The sequence below is a fragment of the Propithecus coquereli genome, unplaced genomic scaffold, assembly GCF_000956105.1.
Source record: "Propithecus coquereli isolate 6110/MARCELLA unplaced genomic scaffold, Pcoq_1.0 Scaffold79, whole genome shotgun sequence".
NCBI lineage: Eukaryota > Metazoa > Chordata > Mammalia > Primates > Indriidae > Propithecus > Propithecus coquereli.
The window spans coordinates 5,919,860-5,943,010 of record NW_012154062.1 but is presented as its reverse complement, the minus strand read 5'-3'; the positions used below and the strand labels follow the sequence as shown (position 1 = coordinate 5,943,010).

At 36.2% G+C, this 23,151-nt stretch overlaps 1 protein-coding gene across 1 annotated transcript in view; it reads right to left on the bottom strand.

The window, feature by feature from the left end:
• The window catches only part of ADAM28 (ADAM metallopeptidase domain 28), a 47,398-nt gene that overhangs the window by 16,182 nt on the left and 8,065 nt on the right, over positions 1 to 23,151 (bottom strand). The window contains exons 3-12 of the mRNA XM_012662919.1: positions 22,026 to 22,102; positions 20,310 to 20,502; positions 17,207 to 17,278; positions 16,196 to 16,267; positions 14,160 to 14,329; positions 11,522 to 11,606; positions 7,383 to 7,513; positions 6,161 to 6,338; positions 4,605 to 4,694; positions 1,740 to 1,935 (exon numbers count right to left, since the gene is read on the bottom strand). Of these exons, the coding sequence (XP_012518373.1) occupies positions 1,740 to 1,935; positions 4,605 to 4,694; positions 6,161 to 6,338; positions 7,383 to 7,513; positions 11,522 to 11,606; positions 14,160 to 14,329; positions 16,196 to 16,267; positions 17,207 to 17,278; positions 20,310 to 20,502; positions 22,026 to 22,102 (1,264 nt within the window). The remainder of the gene's footprint in view (positions 1 to 1,739; positions 1,936 to 4,604; positions 4,695 to 6,160; positions 6,339 to 7,382; positions 7,514 to 11,521; positions 11,607 to 14,159; positions 14,330 to 16,195; positions 16,268 to 17,206; positions 17,279 to 20,309; positions 20,503 to 22,025; positions 22,103 to 23,151) is intronic.

Genomic DNA, 23,151 nt, shown 5'->3' with positions numbered 1-23,151 from the left:
TTGGAATTCTATTCAGGCAAATCTATTTCTCTGGCCTTTTATAATGGCTGCCTTTAAATGTATGATTTAAAAGGTCTTCCCAATAAATAAATAAATAAATAAAAGGTCTTCCCCAGTTCAGTATCAGATAAATACGTTCCGTGTTAATTCAAAAGGTAATTTTGAACGTTTAATAAAGGCAAGCAGGCACTGTGCTAGGAAATGATGGGAATACCGAAGGGTCCCTGTACTCGGAATTTTGCAGACTTGCTAAGGAGACAAATAACAGAATCAGGCAAAGGAAGGTAACAGGTAACGTTTTTTGCCGTCATTTAATATAAGATGATAAAGGAGATGCTAAGAGTTTCACCTCTGTGCTAAAGATTTCCTTTCCCCAGGTTTTTGCCAAATACTAAAGTTAGCGAAGGAGGCGTGGGGTCTTTAACCAGCAACACTAATTCTGTCTCCACTTTGAATGTAGCATATCCATCTGCAGGAAGTGGAAGCAGCATTGCCGAGGCCCCGCTCCAACCTACCAGTGCACGTCCTGATGCACTCACAGCATAGAGCTTTGCTCCTCGAATGCATCCCAGCCCACCCTTGCTGGACACAGAGGGTTTTATTGACAGAGTTTTCCAGGGTCTTGTCCAGTTATTTCCCAGGTTTCTTTTTTTTTTCTGGGTGTACTGTGAGTCAGGGATTTTTGTTCCTTTCCTCAATCTTGTTTTAGGTGTATTTTCAGGAATTATGAAAAGTTTCCAGAATGTAATGACTTTTTATAAATATATTTAGAAATATGTAGATTTTCTCTATTTTAGTAAATATTCCCTCGGCCATTGAAGCAGTAATTTGAAACTGTAGCATGAAAAAGTCTGACAATTAAATACATGTATACAATGCATATCATATCCAGGAAATTCTTTAATTGCCTTTCTTTTTCTACTGGAACTTTGTATTTATATTTGACTGACACCTTCCCAGCTCCTCCCCCCACACCTTGGTAACAAGCATACTACCTCCTACTTCTATGAATTCTACTTGTTTAGATACCACATATAAGTGAGATCGCTCATGTGATCTAAAATTGTCTTTCTAATGAAATCATTGACTATAATTTAAATTTTGGTTTAAAGTTTTGGGACATCTTCAAATTACACTCTTATTTTTGAAGTTTTCTTTATGCTGTAATCAGAAAATACAGTCTGTAAAATTGCATTGTTGTGGACAAAGTGATCATTGAAGAACTTTCACTTTTCTTCATTGCTTTCCTGAATTTCTCCTCCTTTCCTTACCTCTGGCCCATCCCCCAGCACTCCTGCCACCCCTCTATACACACACACACACACACACTCTCTCTCTCTCTCTCTCTCTCTCTCTCTCTCTCTCTCCCCAAGGGTTTACTTGTCTGAGAAGGATCTTAGTTAGGGCTCCCAGATAAAACACAGGACATCCAGTTTAATTTGAATTTCAGATATACAGAGGATTTTTGTTTAGTGTAAGTATATCTCAAATACTGCATGGGACATAATGACATTAAAACAAAAAGTTGTTGTTCATCTGAAATTAACGTCGTTATTTTTATTTGCTACATCTAGCAACCCTGAAACCGAACTTAAGTCTTTAAATGAACTTATCCATGATTTTGAGTAAGAAGCATCTAGGAGGAAGGGGACAGAATGGTCCTTTGGCCGTGATTATACATTGTCATCAGAAATGATTTTTCTTTGCATGTACAGAGAGAGACGGGTTTGTCCTCCTACCTGGTCCCCAGAGCTCGGTGCACTGGTCCTGCAGTGTGGGGCACGTCCCCATCAAGCAGTAGCCCATCCCGTTCTGGCAAGGGAAGCCATTGATTCGGAATCTATCCTCAGGACAATGATCAGATTTGCCATCACACATTTCAGGCAGGTCACACTCGTCTTTTGCTGATCTGCACACCTTCCCAGCCTTTTTAAACTGCAGGAAAACAAAACCAGAGAGGCGGCTTTTTCCCGCCTGCTTTGCCCTAATACCTCAAACTAACACAAATAATATTTTCCATTTGGCCTTTTTGGGCATGGTAGTTGGAGGCATCATTTCACTCCAGTTTATATTTGCATTGTATAAATTGAAGCCATTGCCTATTACTTCTGTTGATGTTGGCCAATGCCCTAAGTCTTTAAAGCAATCAATATTTCTGAATTTGTAGTGTGAACACTAAAGAAACATAATGTAGAAAAGTACAGGAGAAAAACCAAGCAACAACTTAGATACAAAGAAGGAAGTTATTTCTCCCTTTGTTGAATGTGTCTTTGTCAGGAATTTCAGGGAGATTTAAACCTGCAACTTCAGAGATTTACTGGCGAAGTATTAAGGAAGATAAGTTTACAAGCACCAGATCAGCATACTCTGAGGTTTTCCCAGGCCTCAAGTTTCCTAATCCTTAATTCCTTTTATTGTATGTTCAGATATTTCTTTTCAACTCACTTCTTCCTATGAGGGAGAAATAACCAAATATTCATTTGCGATATTAACTCCATAGTAATCTACTACTGCAGATCCTACTCTTATTTCCTCAGAGATCTTAGTAAAACAAACCCCGCCATTCCTGCAAATCTGAGGCAGCCTGTCTCTCTCCAGCTGATATGCTCTTTCCCTAGCAGGCATGCTCTTGTTGCACCAAATAACTTTCAATATCGTTATGTCAGTTACAGCATCAAATCCAAATTTCAGTCAGAGCATATGAGACTCTCCAAATTCAACCCCCATTGCTGCAGCCACACCAGCTTTTTTACCAGCTGCCACAAACCATGCTTGCACCTTCTGTTACGTCTTTGTTCCTTCTCTGTCCTCATTTGGAAATTCTTTCCTTTTTTTCCTAAATCTAAAATGTAGTCATTTTTTTTTCCAGGCCAGTTGAAAGCCTCTCTTCCTACGAAGCCTCCTCTGACCTCTTAAATGCAAGTCACTGCTCCTGTTTCCTCCCTGTGCTGGAGAAGAACCCTGAATTCAGAAATAGATGACACAGATTTGAATCTTGGCTCTGCCGGTGGCTAGGTGCTTAACCTTAGGAAATGGATTTGATTTCTCTAAAAATCCATTTCTTCATCTAACACCTACTTTATAAGGTTACTGTGAAAATTAGGTGAGGATGTACATGGAAAATATTGTATATCATTATACCATCAACGTGGGCATCTAACCATTCACTATATTTTCCTCTGTTTCATGTGTGTATATCACTGCCCTGAGGAAATAAACAGGAAGAGATTGAATTTTTTTATTTCCCATAATCTCTAACAAATAGCATTCACTAAACACTTGTTGACTACTACTTAAGTCCTCAAATTTCATCCTTTTGGCTTCCTTTATCTCTTTCCTCTCCCTCTGACATTAAAAAAAAAAAATTATACCAAACACTACCAATAACATGGTATGCCATCTACATATTAATTCCACAATTACTGACCACTTAAAATGCATGAAATTCTGTTCTAGGTGAAGGTGAATCAGTCTCCTGCCCTTAGAAGTCAATATAGCTAAGGAGACAGACACATAAATAAATGATCACAATATAGAATGCTATGCAACAACAGAAAGCAAAGTTAAAAAAAGAAAGAAAGAAAACGAAATATTAAACTCTGCCTTGAAGGAAAAGTTAAAAAATGGTATATTTTATTTCTAAGAATTTCACCCTGAAGTGACTTCAAAGGTTGAAGACGGGGACAGCCCCACACTGTTCAAAATAAAAGCTCTTCCACCAATCACATTGTTAAAGGCAGGTGCGATCAATTTTATGAGATTTGGCCCAAAAAGACCATGAAGCATCAGAAGAAACAGTAGGTAGGAGAAATTAGCATTGGCTTCAGAGCTGGTTGTGTTGGGTTTTCCCACTAAACAGTGGCTGTTTTATTTATTTTAAAAATTTTGTTATTTTATATATATATACATACATATATATATGGTACACATGATGTTTTGATATACACATAGTGAAATAATTACTACGGTCAAGCAAATTAATATACCCTTACATAGTTATTGTGTGTGTGTGTGTGTGTGCATGTGGTAAGAACACTTAAAATCTACTCTCTTAGCAAATTTCCAATATACAATTTACTATTGTGATCACATTGTACATCAGATCTCTGACCTTATTCATCCTACATAACTGTTACTTTGTGTCTTTTGACCAGCATCTCCCCATTTCCCTCACCTTCCCAGCCCTGGTAACCACCATTCTATTCTCTGTTTGTATGAATTCAACTATTCAATTTTTTTAGATTCTACATAGAACTGAGATCAATATGCCATATTTGTCTTTTTGTGCCTGGCTTATTCCACTTAGTACAATGTCCTCCGGGTTCATCCAGGTTGTCACAAATAGTGGCCATGTCACTTTGCCCATTTTCTGCTCTGAGTCTCCATTCCCTAAAAAGCAAAACACGATGATAACACCCACCTTGGAGGATCATTGGAAGATTATTGTAAATAGGTTATGTATGTAAAGCACTCAGAGAGTGCTTGATAAATGGTAAATATTATTTTACAGAAAGAAATTGCTTTGCCTCTTTCATTTAAATCACTGAGATGTTAATATAGAAAAAAACATAATTATAATTATTAAAATGAAATAATCATCTTACTTGGCATTTTTCACAGCATTCTCCTAATGCACATTGAAAACCTGCTTTGATTTTACAAGTTTCAGCGTGACAGCAAATGTTGGTACATTCCTAAGAAATATCAGAAACAAACACAGATGCCAGATGACTTTTTGCTCCTATTTCAGCACAATTTGTAATATAATTTATTCATCACACAGACATTAGTTTGGTATAGTCTGAAAATGATTTTTAGGAAAATAAAAGATAACACAAAACAACATTAGAAAACCTGATATTTTGGAGCAACTGTTGGTTTGTTATCTGAATTCCACTTACATCTTATTTTTATTTCAGCATATTATGGGGGTATAGATGTTTAGGTTACGTATGCTGCCCCTGCCCCCCTCGCCCCCCCAAGTCCGAGTTTCAAACATGTCCATCCTTCGGGTGGTGTGCATTGCATACATCTTATTTTTAACTTGAATATCTTTTCTTGTTCCCCTAGTCTCCAATAGTAATACCAAGAAAAGATCTATTCTTTTTGGTAAACCATGAAGGAAAACAAACGAAAAAGGACAGTTTTTTTTTAAATAAAATGTATCTAAATAGTAACAGAACATAACTAGTTCAGCTCATGAGTTATGCACCTATTTAGCAGTAAATTCAATGTTTAGAACATGTACTGAAAAGCTAAAGACATAGTTCTTTAACTTCGACGTGTAATTCAACTCTCCTTGCAACAACATACTTTGTCTTCCTGCTCTCTTTCTGAGAAATCAGAAACCTGCCTGCATAAGCCATTTTAGACACTCCTACCTCAGAAACTTCCCCCTGCAGCTGTCTAGATTCCTATAGGACAGTGACAGCTCTGTAGTGACAACATTTAGGTGTGAAAATGCTTGCCCTTAGTTCAAATATAATCATCATCTGAGACAGATTACTCTTTCTCATAGAATGAATAAATCTGTAATTCTATTTCAAAGTTACTGAAAGCCGACCCCCTGAACGCATGATGCGTGACTCCTATTAAGTGTTAGCAGGAGGTGGCAAAGGTCCCATTCAGAATCCCAGCTACCCTGTGAATAGGGTCAGCGCAGCACTTCTAATGGCAATAACTCCTGAGTTCTGAAGCAGCAAGAGATGCACCAGATCCCTGTGCTGGGTGGTGCCCGGATTTTGGAAACAGACACACCTGCGTCCAGATCTCGGCTTCTCCATTTGCTGTCTCTGTGACCTTGGGCTAGGAAGCTATTTACACTCTGGGCACTATCACAGTGCCGTGCCTAAAGTAATGCTCAATAAGTCACAGTCACGTAAGAAACTTGACGTATTTCAGCCAGAATGGGAGGGATGAGGACACAAAGCCCAAGGTGGTAAACAGTACTTAAAAATAAAAGGATGGGGAAGGATTTCCCCCAGAGGGAAATTAACAAGTTCTATTAAGCAGAGTCCCTTGGCGGGCAAACACCTACAAATGGCTATATCCAAAATGACAAAAATCATACAATTTTATAGCGGGCCGCATATTCTTTTATAGTTTACCTTCGTAACAATTAGAAAACAACTAGATCATTTTAGAAAGTGCTTGGTAGTACCTCAGGCGTGCCACAATCACAGTCCTCTCCCATTTCTACCACCTGGTTTCCACAGACTGGGATGGATATGATATCTGTAGGCAATGGAACATCAGAGAGGCAATTTGATAATTTATCTTCAAAGAACTTGTCATAGCTGACACGGCTGCAGGAACTGAAGTCTGCGGGTACATGGAAGCTGTAAAGATAAGAAAAGAAAAAAATGAAACACAGTCATGCTTAGCAGGTGGGGAGCAATACCTGACATTGGGTACAATGACACTCATGACCTGCCTCCACTCTACTGACCACTGCTAAATCATGGGCTCCTTTGTTTGCCTGAATTAACTCACCTGGGTGGACACAAACACCTCCAGCCTTATGAGAAAATATGGTCATATTTCAAAGTGTAGCATCCTGGCCACTTTTAATAAAACCAGAATGCCTCTGAGTTCTCCAGATAAATCTTATTTTGGGGTTGTGAAGTACTAAAGGTAGAAAAATTGTATTCATTTACATATCTGAAAATTCACTTTCCTTTAGAGGAATTCCTACTGACAGAATCTCTTCATCCCACAAATAAAGATGAAGTTTAAAAATGCAGTAATATTGGGGAGGGGAAACATAAGCTATGTAACAGGCATGCAGCCATGTGCTACTTTGTGAAGGGGCTTGGGAGAATAACTTTAGCTGGGTGGGCTGGGGGAGGAAATGCAAATAGAAAAGAGGAAATGAACGGAATTCATAAAATGAGTTCTATGAATAGAAAAGATGAAATGAATATATTAAAGAAAAGATTATGAGATTTCCAAAGTTAACGTTGTCTGGAAATTTTGCCAAAGGCAAGACACGAATGTGTACTCTCTTTGTGACTATCTTCATCCTCCTGTGAGAAGTTTCTTCTTTGATTAAGGTTTTCTCCTAGAACCCTTTTCCTGTTTCTACCCATTCTGAATTCACGGGAAACATGATAAATGCTAATGACTTTCTGAAACCAAGTCTTGTGTAGATAAGATGAGGATAAAATGAAGAGTTGGCCCAACAATGAAAAGACAATGTGTTTAAACTACATCTTAGTGAATGAAATTGTTACATATAGATGACAAGTATGGTGCCTTGGCAAAGATACACGTTCATTCAATAATTCAAAAACTTGAATGTGTTGTTGAAGATGATTTAAAGAAGGATACAGCCCAGAGTGGCTCGAAACCAGGATACCCAGCATGTTCCCAGAGAGCCTCACCTTAGTGCTCTGTCCATCACACACTTTACAGAAGGGCACTTGCAATTATAGTCGTCGTGAAACATTCCAAAGTTGTGGCCCATTTCGTGGGCCATTGTCGCCGCAACACTAAGATGATTGCCGCTGTGGTCCTAAGGGTAAGAATGGGGAAATGGATTCTCTGGTTTTCAAATGGAATCATGACCATTTTCATGATCATTCTTCCTGTTGTGCAATAGAGTAGAATAGAACGATCAATTTTAGCTCCAGCCTTCTCACCCTTCTCTCTAACACACACACACCCCACTTTGATATAGAATAGGTAACACAGCGTATATTGTCTGCCATTTGCTCTGGTAAGTAGGTTCCTATAATAAGGGAAATTGCTCTGGTTTTCTGTATCAAGAGACAATGCCAAAACTCCAGCAGTGATAACTGATCCATCTCCCTTCCCCTTGGCTTGCCTTTCAATACTTCTAAATTAATTTTAGAAGTCTTTGATGTGTTTGGCCAATAGAGATCTAAAATTGTTTGTTAACCTGGCACTCTAGCAGTGTTGGCATCTTCCTCAATTCCTTTTACTGCCAAGACTAGACGTCAGTCAATTTCAGACGTGCCCACGTTGCACGAGGTCCAGCCAACAGCTCACTGCATCACCGGCTTGTTTCTGATTTGAGGTGCTTGGACTAGCGGCTCCATGTTATCCAGGAGCAATAAAACAATGCGGGAGAATCACTGCTGGTTATAGTTTCCTATTGAGGAGACGGGAATCTCCCGGTAACATCCACCTACAGAAACCTGATTCCCTCATCTGCTTCATCTCAAAGAACCAAATGTAAAGGTCAATGAAAAGCGGCACAAGAGTGGCAAATGAGGAACAGCTGTGTACGATGGACAGCTACTACCTACACCTGGGATATTCTCTTATTCTGTTGAGATGAACGTGGCAAACCCTACCATATAGCAATTTGGAGCTCTCCAAATGGGGGGAAAATGCAAGCCAAAAATCTTAAGAAACAGGAAATGCATTTAGAGGCTTTTCAGATTGTCTTATTTGAAGTTCCTTTCAATTTAGGGTTTCTTCATTTAAATAATGATTTTCCTAACTTAAATGGTTTCTTCCCTTTGAGTGACCTCCAATCCTCTTCCCCCTCTCAACCCTGCTTTCCCTTTGAGGTCCATCTTAATGCGATGTTTCCTGGCCATGTTCACCTCCATCAACAATCTTCTCTCACTGATTCCTGCCATCATTTTCAACTGTAATGTAGCACTAAACTATCTACTACTACATATGTTAGAACAATTGCTTTAAGTAGGCCAGTTTCTCTTCCAATTTTATGGTTATATCTTTCAAGTTCAAAAATAAATATTTTGCTTCTTCTGTTCATCCCATGAAGCAAATCACGAACTCAGACTCTTAAGATATTCACTAAAGATATATTGGTTCCATTTCTATCCAGGATCTAGAAATCTAGAAAAAGTATTATTCTTGCACTAACAAGGACAAGGCAGATAAACTTAAAAATTATAACTTCCCTTGAATCCACCAGTCTGGTGGGGGTATAAGACATCGACAGAGGCTGTGAAAATATATTAAAAATGAAAGCAAGATAAAGTCATTCTCTAACAAAACTGAAAGAATTTACTGTATTATCAGGAATGTTAAAAATAAAAGTTCTTCTGGAAGGAAAAAATATGATACCAGATAGAAACTTGGATTTTTACAAAGAAATGAGGAATGCTGGGAATGCCATAAAGTAAAGGTAACCATAAAAAAAAAAATTTTAATTGTGATGAAAGATGACTCTCTAGAGCAAAACTAGTAAGAAAGTATTGTGTGTTTACAGTGTATGTAAAGTTAAACACATCATAATAATAGACTGGAGGAAGGAATTAGAGGTCTTCTCTTATAAAGTCCTTACACTACATGTGAAGTAGTGTAATATGATTTCAAGGTAAACTGACAAGCAGAGATGTATGATAAACCCCAGATCAACCATTAAAAACAAAGTGTTATCAATGAAAAGCTAAAAATGGAGATAAATAAAATTATTTTAAAAATACTCAATTTATCTTAAAGAAGGTAGAAAAAACACCAAACAACCAAAGATTAGATGGAAGATTTTGGCTCAACAATATCAATAATTATATTACATATAAATGATCTATATATGCCAAATAAAAGAGATTAACAAATTAGATAAAAAAGTAAAAAAAACTTAAGTACCTATTTTCTACCAGAAACTTTCTCTAAATGTAAAGAAATATATTGGTTAAAAATAAAAGAAAAAGGATGGATCTTGCAACATTAGTGACAAAATGTTAAAGTAACTGTGTAATATTAAACAAAATAGACTTAAGTATAAGAAATATTTCATATATATATTTCAGGATCACGACATGATGAAGAAAGGGTCAGTTCTACAAGAAGACATAACGATTGTGCTTATCTATATACCTACAACCCAACTTCAAAATACATGAAGTAAAAATGTCTATATTGACAATTAAAAGAAGATTTAATCAAGTCCCATTTGTTTATTTTTGTTGTTGCTGTAATTGCCATTGGGGTCTTAGTCATAAATTCTTTGCCTAGGCCAATATCTAGAAGAGTTTTTCCTACATTTTCTTCTAGAGTTCTAATGGTTTCATGCCTTACGTTTAGGCAAATCTATAATTATACTTGGGTAGTCCAATATTCTTTCTTGCCCTTAGCATTTAAAAGATCCAAGCAATGTAAATTAACTTGACATAATGGACAATTTTAGAATACTCCATTCAACAACAGAAGACACATTCTTTTCAGGTGTCTATGGGGCACTGACCAAGAACAAACAAAAATAAAAATTTAAATATTAAAATTCTACAAGTATCTTCCATACCATAACAGAATTAAACAGAATATCTATAATGGAAATCATTATGCCACACTTGTATGTAATGTATGGGTCAAAGAAGAGATCAAAACACATAAGTGTACATATAAGAATAACATCTATTGGATGTCGGGGAGGGGGGAGGGAGAGGGGGATGAGGGGACGGGTATATGCATACACAAAGAGTGCAATGCGCACCATCCGAGAGATGGACACGCTTGAAACTCGGATTTGGGGGGCGGGGGGGCAAGGGCAACATACGTAACCTAAACATCTGTACCCCCATAATATGCTGAAATAAAAAAAAATAATAAAACAAAAATAAACACATCAACCAAAAAGAAAAAGAGATCAAAAGAGAAATTAGAAAATATTTTGAACCGAACAAAAATAAAAGCACAAAGTATTTGAGATGCAACTCAAGCTGTGCCTAGTGGGAAATTAATAGCATTAAAAGAGAACAAATTAGATGCAGAATCAGCATAAAAAAGGAAATAATCAAGAGCAGAAATCAATAAAATTGTGAACAGGAAAACCATAGAGAACATAGATGAAACCAAAAACTGTTTCTTTGAGAAGAACAATAAAATTGATAAACCCCTAGCCAGATTGACCACAAAAAAAGGACATACAATATTATAATACCATGGGTGAAACAGGGGATATTACCATAAATTATATAGATATTAAAAGGATAATAAAGGCTATTATCAACAAATTTGTGCCAAGTTAAAAAAAATGAACAGCTTTCCTTAAAGACACAAACTACCAATGCTCACTCAAGTAGAGACATCAATAGATAATCTGAATTGAAGAAATTAAATTTGTAGCCACAAAGAAATTAAAAATCTAGCCACGGTTTTACTGGTGAATTGTATCAAACATTTGAGAAAGGAATAATACCAATTCTACCCCAATATTCCAGAAAATCAAAGTGTTGGTAAAATATCCAAACTCATCTTCTGCAGCCAACTTTACTATGATAACAAAACCTAAAAACACACACTACAGGAAAGAAAACTACAGGCTAATATCCCTCATGAATATAGATGAAGATATCTTAGCATGTTGAATGAAACTATATATAAAAAGACAGCACATTATGACTATGTTGGGTTTATCTTAGAATGCAAGATCAGTTCAACATTTGAAATTCAATCAATGTTATTTACCATGTTAACAGACTGAAGGAGAAAACTATAATAATTTTCTTCAGAGATTCAGAAAATAAAAAGCCTTTGGCAATTGTGAATTATAGAACCAACAGTTTATATTCAAACAAACCTGAATAATGCCAACGGAATGATAAGGAGAGCACATTGTAGACATGAAAGCAAGGCCCACGGTCGTTCCAGAAAGTTCTTTTGCCCTGAAAGGAACGAATTGATATAACAAATGATGATTCTATGCTGTATTTTGTATAGACAATTCATCCAGAACTCTGAATGGTTAGAAGAAAAGCTCCTACTGTGAACTATCACTCTTAAATTTTTCCTTCAGTTTTTGAATTTGCACAAGGCATTTTTTCTATAGAATGGCACTCATATATCACGTAAAATCCAAACGCTTCAGTGTAATCGTGTTTAATATTTTATACCTATCATTATTATTATAATATCTTTCATTGTGGAATTTATCTCTTATCAAGAAAAAGAAAGCCCTTTTTTGGTCCTAATAAATATTTCTCTATATATACCTTGTTTTGATATTACTATTGCCGCTCATGCTTTGTTTTAATTTATATTTTACTGACATATTTTTATATAATTTATTTTGTTTTCCTTTAGCACTATTTCAGCTACAGTAGATTTAGGGTTTGGGCCCATTTTTCAAGTATTTGTGTTACTGAGCATTTATGTTATTCAAATAGTTTTCCTATTGAAGAGGGATTTGGACAATTTGTACTTATTTACATAGATGGTATGTTTGGCCATTAGTAATTTTAACTTTTGTTTCTTTTCTTTTTCATTAATTTTTAATAATGTCATGCTCTTTCCTTTACCTTTGTTCTTTTTTATCTGTGCAAGATTCTGGTCCTTATTTGGCTTTAGAAATTTGCGAAGTATGCATCAATTTTTTAATTCCCCCAGTAGATGCATTTACATGAAAAATTGAACCTATGTTTTCCCACAAAACAACATTAAGAATGGAGAATACTGATTCTGGCACGCAAAATGAGAAAATTAGAGAACTTCCTCCCACTTTTCACTCCCTACAGATTTTATCACTTTATTCAATCTGATTTCAGGTATTTATTTTGAAATTTTTATATTTTACATTATACATATTTTAAAGACTTATGACATTTGTATTCCTTTTTGCAATCATATCGTAAAGTTATTTATACTTAATGCTATATTTGTGTGATTTCAATTCTCACCATTAGCTCCTTTATAAAAAATAACATCTTCCCCCATTCTGGAGTTATCTACTTTGATTTCTTTTTTCAGTAGGTAAATTTGGACTCTAATATTCTTACCTGGTTATACCTAGGTATAGGTATCTTTTGTTAATTTGTCTGGTAATTGGTAAGAGTTTCAATTTATAAATGGAAGGACAGATATTTCGTTCCATCATATCTTTATATCTTTAGTGCTTTTATCCTTTCTTTTTTTGATTTCTTCAAGAAATCTACTCTCAATATTGTATTGCCATTTTTTTACCTGTACATATATCATCTTGTCTATGGATTCTATCTTTTTACTCTATTAGTCGACAATATGGGAATATACAACAATTTGACTGGCTCTGGAGCCAGTCTGGTAAGAGTTCAAGCTCCTTCCTTCTTACTAGCTACAGACCCTGGAAAATAACTAAACCTCTCTGCAAAGAATGGGCTCCATCCTGTGGTGTCTCTTTGAGTCTAGAACTCGTCGTTTCCAAATTAAGGAATTGTCTCAGCTATTCCCCATAGATGGCCCTCCAATGAGCTAGCCTTACAGTATTCACAGCTTGGGTAGTGTCTTTCCCTGAAATTCAGGTTGCTAGACACTTGCTCTTGATTAAGAGAATATACCAATAGTGATACTGTGTGGCTTTAGGTCATAAGAAACCTTGATGCATTCTCCTGGGCCTCTTGGCTTGCTTATTCTGGGGAAAGCTAGCTACCTTGCAAGAAATCGAACCCCCCGAGACTGCCATGCTGCAGGAAGTCCAAGTTGGGCACATACAAGGCTGTATGCAGAGAGCCATCACCAACCAGCCCCACTGCTCCAGCCACACGAGCCCAGATGCCAGACATGTAAGTGAAGAAGCCTTATTATAAGCCCAAAAGATCTGGGCTGATTTGTTATGCAGGAACAGATGACCAAAATAGAAGTATTAATTGATTCTGACAGGACATAGCTCACTGATTTCCCATAACACTCATTGCTTTCTTAGGTAGGGGACACTCCAGTAACTTGAAGTCAGTCCTTGCTGCTTCCTTCTGATTCCAACTAAATACTCTCCAGCTATCCAGCAGCATTTCCTTGATTTTTTTTTTTGAGGCATACGCTCAAGTCTTATGTAATTACAGCCATTAGATTCATTTCCCCTGTTGTTTTTAATTGATCATTTCAGCAGAATAGCAGAGGTGTGGGGTTAGAGTATAATACTCAATTTTCCTTCTATAAGTTTGGCCTAACTAGAGCCTAAAGCCAATCAGTTCTTTTTAATCATTGAATTGAAATCCCTCTTTCCATTATCTGAACTTGTATTTCCTTCCTGTATACCCAATAAAAACAAACGTTTTATGAATCATTGCTAAATTATTGGCTTCTCTTTAAAAAAAAAAAGAAAATATTTGAATCAAAAGCATATATGACATATGATCAAAGTGAATGTTTTTTAAAACTTCTAATACTCTATGTGTGTACCCACCTTTTCCAAGGCTTTGGAAAGCTTCTCCGTGTAGTGTGCAAAAGGGAAAATCTATACATACGTGATTAACTGAGCAACATCATGATGCTTTCTTCTTAAGAGGTCACTCCCCCTCCATTTAGAAAAATTTTCCAAGGTGACGTTTGCATTTGGGTTTATGTTTATCTTATCCTCGTCAGTCCAGATTTCCATACCAACTAAGACCACATGAGAATCGAGCTTTCTATAAAGCTGTCCAAACAGAATACATAGCAAAGTAATGACTTATACTGGTGATATTATCTTTTAATATTACTAATGTACTTTATATTTTCACACATTCATAACAGCACTATAAAACCTTCTTTCCAAATGTGCTTGTGAAACAGAAGTTACCATCTATTTTTGCCAACACTAAAATGCCCATTCAAAAGGAAAGGCACACACTCTTAGATATTTTAGGTCTGTAAACTCCTCTTACTAGAGCCAAGGCCCTATTAAGACAAAATTTCCCTGCTGGGTCCTCAAAAAATACTGTAATTTTGTGTTAGCAGCTCATTACTCTGGCTTCATTTTAAGCATATTTACTCACACATTTTTCAATGCTCTTAGTCATCATATTTCAGAATTTTCAACATTGACTCAGTGCTGGTTTGGGCATTAGAGAAGTACCATGTGACAATGTCCTACATCAATGAATTGCAATATGGTAAGTGCTTGATACGGTCTGAATGTTTATGTACCCCCAAAATTCATTTAACTCCCAAGGTGATGAGGTGATGGTATTAGGAGGTGGACCCTTTGGGAGGTGATGAGGTCATGAGGGTAGAACACTCACGAGTGAGATCAGTGTTCTTATAAAAGAGGCCCCAGAGAGCTGTCTTGTCCATTCTACCACATGAGGACACAGTGAGAAGGCAGCTATCTATCTGCAAGTCAGGAAGAGAGCTTTCACCAGAAACCAAAGCCTGGCAGACCTTGATCTTGGACTTCCCGGCCTCCAAATTCATAAACAATAAATTATGTTGCTTATGAGCCATCCAGTTTATGGTATTCTGTTATAGTAGCTTGAACAAATAAGACAGTGGTCTTCTAATTCTTAAACCTGGACTGAACTAAATAACGCACACACATATGAGATAAGCTTTAGAAATAGTAAGTCTACGAGACCACATGTTTGCTCTAAAGATAAAAGCTTAAGTTGCTACTCTAGGATCGACAAGTGCACAGTGACAGACCTTCCATGAACAACTTTCTGCTGAGAAACCTGAACAAAATTTTCTTTAAAAAAGTAGTTTGGAAAGCAAGGAAAGCATGGGGGAATAGAATTCTCAAAAGAAAAAGAAAAATCCGAGCGCATTATACTTCTTGATTATTCCCTCGACTTCCTTGTTTCTTTCTTGCTTTACTTTACTTGACAACCCCCCAAACCTGGTGAAAATGAACTTTTCTCTGTGTCTCTCCTCCACCATGCCTTTGAACACAGGGGCAAACACACATTATGCTGACTGCTCTCACCTCGAAGCCATGACTGCTAACCTCAAGTGGCCCCCAGCAAACTTGCCGCATTTCCAAATCCCATTCACTCTCAGTCTTCTGCTCATCTTTTTTACACTAACTCCTCTTTCTTAGTAGAGCTGTCGTTCTCACCAAATCCATCGCCATTGCTTTTTCTCAAGCCACCGCCATCTCTTGCTCTGAACTGTGGCACGATTCTCCTGCCTGGTCTTTTGCTCCTGCCTTTGCTTCCCTTTGGTTTATTTTCAACACGATTGCCCATGTAATCTTTTAAGAACACGCATCTGAACGTATCCTGTCTCAGCTCAGGCTCTTCAATGTCTTCTTCACTCATGGCCAGTAACAGTGAAAGTCCTTACTGAGGCCTAGCAGGGTATTCAGGGTCTGGTCACTTCTGCTTGTCAGATATCATCTCCTCTCATCCTTGCCGCGGCTTACTACGTAGCCACAGTGGCCTGCTTGCTGTTCCTCAAACCTGACAAGCTAGGTTCCGACCACAGGGTCTTTGCTCTGCCTGGCACACCCTGCATGTGCATTCACTAAAAAACTCTGTGATACCTCCAAATTGTTTATAATTACATTTAATAAAATATTTCATACCATGTTGATGTAATTGGCCATCTCAAACACCCTCTTTCTTATTTCGTCTGTATTTTCATTGTACTTTTTAAACTAAAAAAAAACAATTAAGAGAGAATATGGCCATTAATAGAAATTCATGTAATTAGAAGATTAAAAAAAAAGGCAACCTCACTTACATTACAGTGGTTATAATTAAGGATCAGTTAGTAAAGTTAACTATTCAAAGTTAGAAATTAATTGATCCTATTACTCCAGCTAAATTAAAGCACTTTCTGAGTGAAGATACTGTTTTCTCCCTTGAAGTATTAGCTCAGTACAAAGCTCTAAGGAATTATTCCAAATGTATTTTTACCTAAGTTCCATGGTTTCCTAAGCTGTGCACAATCAGTGCAAGGAATATCTCGTTAATTTAAAAAATATATATGAACAGTAAATGAATTCAGTACAATAAGAAAGGTCAAAACTTTAGGGCCCGAACTAATTAATGTACTCATGTTTTCACATACACATGGACTTTGAGTTTAGAAAATCCAGTATATGAAAATGCATTCCTATAATAGAAGGTAAATTGTGACTATTACCAAAGATTTGCCTTTTTCAGAAGATTCTATTCACTCTAGACTTTTACATTTACTACTCCCTGATGAGAATAAATTCTAATTTACAAATGATTTAAAAACTTAACACAATACAAAGTGACAAAAGAATTTAATTGGAAATTAAGTTTGGATCTCTTTTTTATTTTTGGATCTCTTAAGTTAATCAGACAATAGAACTATAGGACCAACAATTCAATTTGGTTTATTTGAATAAATAACCAAAGTGATATCACATCACTTGCACTCACTTCTCTGCAAGGGAGAAATCATATCAGCGTAACTATAAATGTTCAATTTCGTAGGTTCAGAAAAATTTGTGACCATAGTTCATATTCATGATTTTTCAAATCTAATCCAAACATGTAATATCTCACATATTAAATAAATGTATGTAGAGGGGTTAAAAGACACATTTATCTGATATAATTACCTCACCATTATCCAGGACCAAATAATATTCTATGTATCTCTTACGTTTCTGAACATTCTGGTCATTCGATTTCTGAAATATAAGGAGGGTAATTACTGAGACGACATCTTTCTCTGTAAGAGTTCTTCTTTTATTTGACATATGTGATTTAATAAGAGGTTGATTGATATCTGGGAGTAAAGACAGACAATATTATCATTTTAACTCTCAGCCAACAGCCAGGATTATCTATAGACAAGGCTCAGAATGTAAGAGCTAGAAGGGAAATTCTGGTCTGTCCCCTTCATTTTACCAGAGTTTAAATGATTAGTAATTAATAGGGGAACTGGAAATAAAGCAACATCTTTGGGTTTTTTGAACAGTAGACTTTCCTCATCATTGTGCCACAAAATAGAGAAACTTTGACTTCAGCATCTTCCCAGTGTTTTCTTTTTCTGAGGGGCGGTGCAGGTAGCCTTTTATTCCTATCCTGGTGAATACTCTCTCTTTGACGGATGGTGCAATGCTCAGAGCAGCCCCTGCTGCTAGTCTGCTTTCTTCTCTTCAGGCAGAGCTAGATCTCCTTCCCATGTTGCAAGCTCCCCTATTTTTCGCACTTGTCTCTCAAAAAAAAAAAAATTTCATAGTGGATCGTCCCATTGAAAAGTAGCAGGTACCTTATTCCTGCTAAATAATAAACCATCCCATTTCATTGCTTTTCTGGAAGTGCATATCTTTTAGTGGTGACTAAGCTTCTATTACCAAGAACAAGTTACTGAAGTTAGACTTTTAGATATTATCTAACGAGATATGCACTTAATTCTCACCCTCCATAAGAGCAAAATATTTATTAGTATTTACTACACACTGAGAGTGTTCTGGGAACTAGGAACACAGCAGTGAAATAGACATGGTCCATCTGCTTAAGAAACTTGCAAGAGACAAACATATTAATACAGATATCAACTGGTGGTCACTGCTATGTGGATGATTACAACGGACAATGTGATATTGAGTGACTGGGTAGTTATTTCGGAACAGAGGAAATTCTCTAAAGCATTGGCCCTTTGCAGACATATTGATGAAATTGAGAAGTCAGGCGAGGGAAAGATAAATCAGAAGATAATTCCAGTAGAGAAAAAATTTAGTAAATAGACTCTAAGGTGAATTGACATTGGCACGTTTAAAGCACAGAAAAAATAGTTTGTGCTTTTGAGAACCTAAGTGGGGAGGTCATCAGTAGGAGGCGACAGGAGAGGTGGATGCAGGGGTCTGTAACCCATGGTCAGGTTCTTAAATTTGTTAAAACTGGTTTTCTGGCCTACCATCTGGTCTACCCTGGAGAGCGTTTCATGTGCACTGGAGAAGAATGTGTATTCTGCTGCTATAAAATGGAAAGTTCCATATGTATCTGTTAGGTTTGTTTTGCCTAAAATGCAGTTCAATTACAGTGTTTTCTTATTACTTTTCTGTCTGATTGATCTGTTCATTATTTCAAGTGGGGAATTAAAGTCCCCTACTATTACTGTATTGCTTTCTATTTCTCTTTTCATGTCCATTAATATTTATTTTATATAGTTAGATGCTCCAACGTTGGGTGCACACATATTTAAAATTGTTATTTCTTCTTGAGGAATTGAGTTCTCTATGATTAAATAATGACCTTCTTTGTCTCTTGTCACAGTTTTTGACTTGAAGTCTATTTTATCTGATATAAGTGTAGCCATCACTGCTCTGTTTTGGTCATCTCTTTCATGAAATATCTTCTTCCATCCCTTTGCTTTCATTCTATGTGTATTCTTAAGGCTAAAGTGGGTCTCTTGTAGGCAGCATATAATTAAACATTGGGTTTGTTTTTTTTTTTTATCCATTCAGCCACTCAGTTTTTTGATTGGAGAATTTAATCCCTTTATATTCTAAGTAATTATCAATCATAATTGCTGCCATTTTGTTAATTGTTTTCTGGTTGTTTCATAGATCCTTTTTTCCTTTCTTCTTTCCTTGTTTATCTTTGTGATTTGGTGATTTTTCTGCAGTGCTAAGTTTTGATTCCTTTCTCTTTATTGCTTGTATATCTGCTGTAGATTTTTGCTTTGTAGTTACCATGGCACTTACATAAAACAGCTTACAGTTGTAATAGATTATTTTACATTCATAATAACTTTAGACACATACAAAAACTCTAGACTTTTACCCTCCCCCTTGCAGTTTATATTTTTGATGTAACAATTTACATATGTTATATTATGTATTTCTTAACTTACTGTAGCTATCATTAGTTTTGACTGATTTGACTTGTAACCTTCATATTAGAGATACATGTGATTTATAGAGCACCATAATAGTATTGGAATATTTTGGATTTGACTATATATTTACCTTTACCAGTGAATTTGCTGGGAGAATTTAAACCTGCAACAAATTGAACCCACCAGGAATTTTATTCAGACCAATTCTGCCCAGTGCCTAGAGATTCTAAGAACATTTAGAAGAGATGGTTGGATTTGAAATAGATCCTGAAGGAAATGAAAGTAATAATGGCAAAGATACTTTGATACGCACTTTACACTTTAAACACAAAGGCGCATTTATTTTCCTCCTTTGACTAGAATTCCATACATAAAAGAGTATTCTAAGTTCCTGTAGGCAGATTCTGTGTCTATTTTGCTCACTTCTATCTTCCCAGTATCTATGGCAGAACTTTAAAAGAGATTTGTTGAATGCACTCATGAAGAAAGCAGGATGTTTTATTTCAAAATAATAATAATTGCTTTTTGGCCTTTTGGCTAAGATCAAGTGCAAAATAATAATAGTACTGTATACCTTTGTGGTTTGTTGTAGAAGACAGAGAGTATTGTGACAGTTGCCTACTCCTAGAGAACAGGTATTTTATTTTACACTTCTTTTTAACCCTTACACATCATTGACAATAATAGTTGATTCATAAGCACTTGCTAAATGAATCATCAATGTCTAGCAATGATTTAGAATTAGTGTCCTTATAACGCATTAATTTCAGCAATGACTGTAAAGTTTCAGTAAATTCACTGCTAAGACTGGAACCCAGGGAAACCAGCACAGGACATGTGAGAGCATCACAAATAAGAAATAAAGTTACACATACGACCAGTCTGGTGGCAGAGAGGTCAACATTCTCCAGCAATCCATGTGCCCATAACACATCATCCATCCCACAGGTGCTGTTGTCATTCTCTTCACTGGGATCATACTTGAAGAGTGCATGCTCCTGTCCATCCTGATTTGTGGGGCTTAAAGGTTCAATAAAGTACCTTTGATCTCCTTGGCTGAAGTAGCCCCTGGAAAACATGAGAATTCAGGCTTCTTAACAAAAGATTCTTGCATTAGTGTTATACAGCTATATAGGCTTCAAAAAGGGACCTTATAAAGTTTCTAGTTTAAGCTCATGGCAATAAAATACAGTAAAACTTATAGCAGAAGATGACTTAGAGATCACCTACACTTATTTTCTAAGGAAATCAGATCTGTTGGGGAGAAGTGATTACTGCAATATCATACAGCCAACCAAGTCAGCTATGGCACAACAATAGACACTTCCTGACTTTCAGTCTGGTGTTCTTCCAATTTTTATGCTATACTTGCTCTAAAGGTGCACTAGAAATGAAAGAATCTTTAGACTTTTATAAGGCTTAAACTCTGGGTCTATCACTTATTAGCTGTGATACCATGGGCTACCTGATAGGATGATGGTAAGTATTGAAAGAGATAACATGTAAAGCACATGATAAATGAATATTACCAATTTCTTCTCAATTCTCTCTGCAGAAGTCCTGAGCCAAGATTCATTCAACCGATATTAAGTGAGCACCCATTAGTCACTACCCATTGGATTAGAGGAAGACAGTAAAAAAGAGACACGGTCGTTTTCCTCATTGAACTTATGTTCAAATGAGAAAGATAGATGTATATCAAATAATCACAGAATATATATAATCATACAGTAAATGCTTAATATATATAATTACAACAGATCATTGGTATGTAATAGGGAGACTGGAGTAAGTGTACATATGATTAGACGATAGCGAGAGTGGATGTGGGAAGATAAATTATATGGTTTATTGCAATGATTTGCATAAAAGAGTATGGTAATTAAACGAGGTTGTAAGTAGAGACAGAATGCAGTGAATGATCTTAGGAAATATTTAGAAGATATACTCAGCAAGGCTTGATAAAGTGCTGAAAATGGGGGACTGAGACGGGAAGGCTCCTCGAAAAATTTAGATTTCTGGATTGGGCGAGTGGTTATTTGATTATAGCATCAATTAAGATAGAGAACACAGGGAAAATACTATATTTGGGAGTCAATCACTAGTTTGGTTTAGGGCACATTGACATTAATATTTCTTTAAGATATCCAACTAGAGATATGGAAAAGAAAATTAGATAGTCAAGTCTGGGCATCAGAAGAGACATCTTCCTGTAGACAGATATATGGGGAATAATGACAGAGAGAAAGAGATGTCATAGTAATGAAAAATGACAAGCTAGAGAGAGACCTTAAAGTGAGGACAGAGGAGAAGAGCTTCCATTCCCTAAAGATTCTGACTCTAAAACTAGGACTCAAAATCTTATGTTTTGAAAACAAGCAAACAGATAAAAATATCTCTGAAACCAATTCAGATGTGTGATTTACAAACCACTATCAAGGAAAGTGGTATTTCCTCCAAATTTTAAAATGTTATGGTCCTTAGGATTCATACTCAACTATAGTATAATTAATTGTATTTAAGATTCTTCAGCTTTATTAAATACACACACCATAATCACATGTACGTACAAAATACTCCTGAAGTCTTACCTTAGACCCCTACATGTGCTGATGCTAGCATCAGAAACTTTTTCATTAATGATGTGTCCTTGATAGTAACAGTCATCCTAAAGAAAAAGGAAAAAGGGGTTTTATAAGAAAAGTATGTGTACTTTTTAGACCTCCATGTAACGGTGAATTTGAAATCTTGAAACAGAATTTATGATGCTTTCAAACCATTTTCTTCTGAACAGTCAACTTAGAGATGTTTTAAAAATAATTAAATAAAAGCTTTTAATCTTTAATGTTAGTTAATCTTTAATGTTAATGATCCCACAATGCTTATAGGGTATTAACTAAATGTTGGTGTTGCTGAAGTAGGATAAAAATTAATATTGTTTAGAAGAAACAAACTTAGATATGTAAATTTAAAACCTGAGTCCCCCAAACACCAGGCATTCATTCATCTCCTTGGTTGATCACTCAGTAAATTTTTTTCTAACAAAAACCTAAAAGCTCTTTTCCAATGGATGGGTTATTCAGATTGATTTTATTATTATTATTATTATTATCATTTCTTCATTTATCCAAAGAGTTCTGTCAGATTCACTGGATCAGCACAAATTTGGAGCAAAATGCCCATCCTAATATTTTTCCATGTGGATGTTCTATTAAGTATCTTTCTACTTTGGGATAGATAAGATGTTGGTCCATATAAACTCTTGTATCATTGCTATAGAAATGAATGCTTGAAAGGCTTCCACAGAAAACGAAGCTCAGCAAAGGAGACAATGATGAATTATTCCTCACACTGCCACACACTGTCATCCACTCAGTTGGAGCAGAGAGGGGCTCCGAATAGGAGTCAGGAGTGGAAATTATTTAACAAAAGCATGGAATTCTACAATTGCCGTTGAGGACATAGTCTGACTTTGAAAGACCACAGAATCCAGAGAAGTGATAGGAATCGACTGAGAGCACCAGAGGTGCTTAACTCTTCACTGTAAGGAAAATAATATGCTCCTTCTTCCCACCCTTCTACAGGGAGCTCTTGAAGGCTGGAAAAGCTTGCCAGAGTTGTCAAGGAAATGCCTTTGTTCTTGCTAAAATTGTAATACACACACACACACACACACACACACACACACAAAGATCAATTACGTAATTATTACTGGGG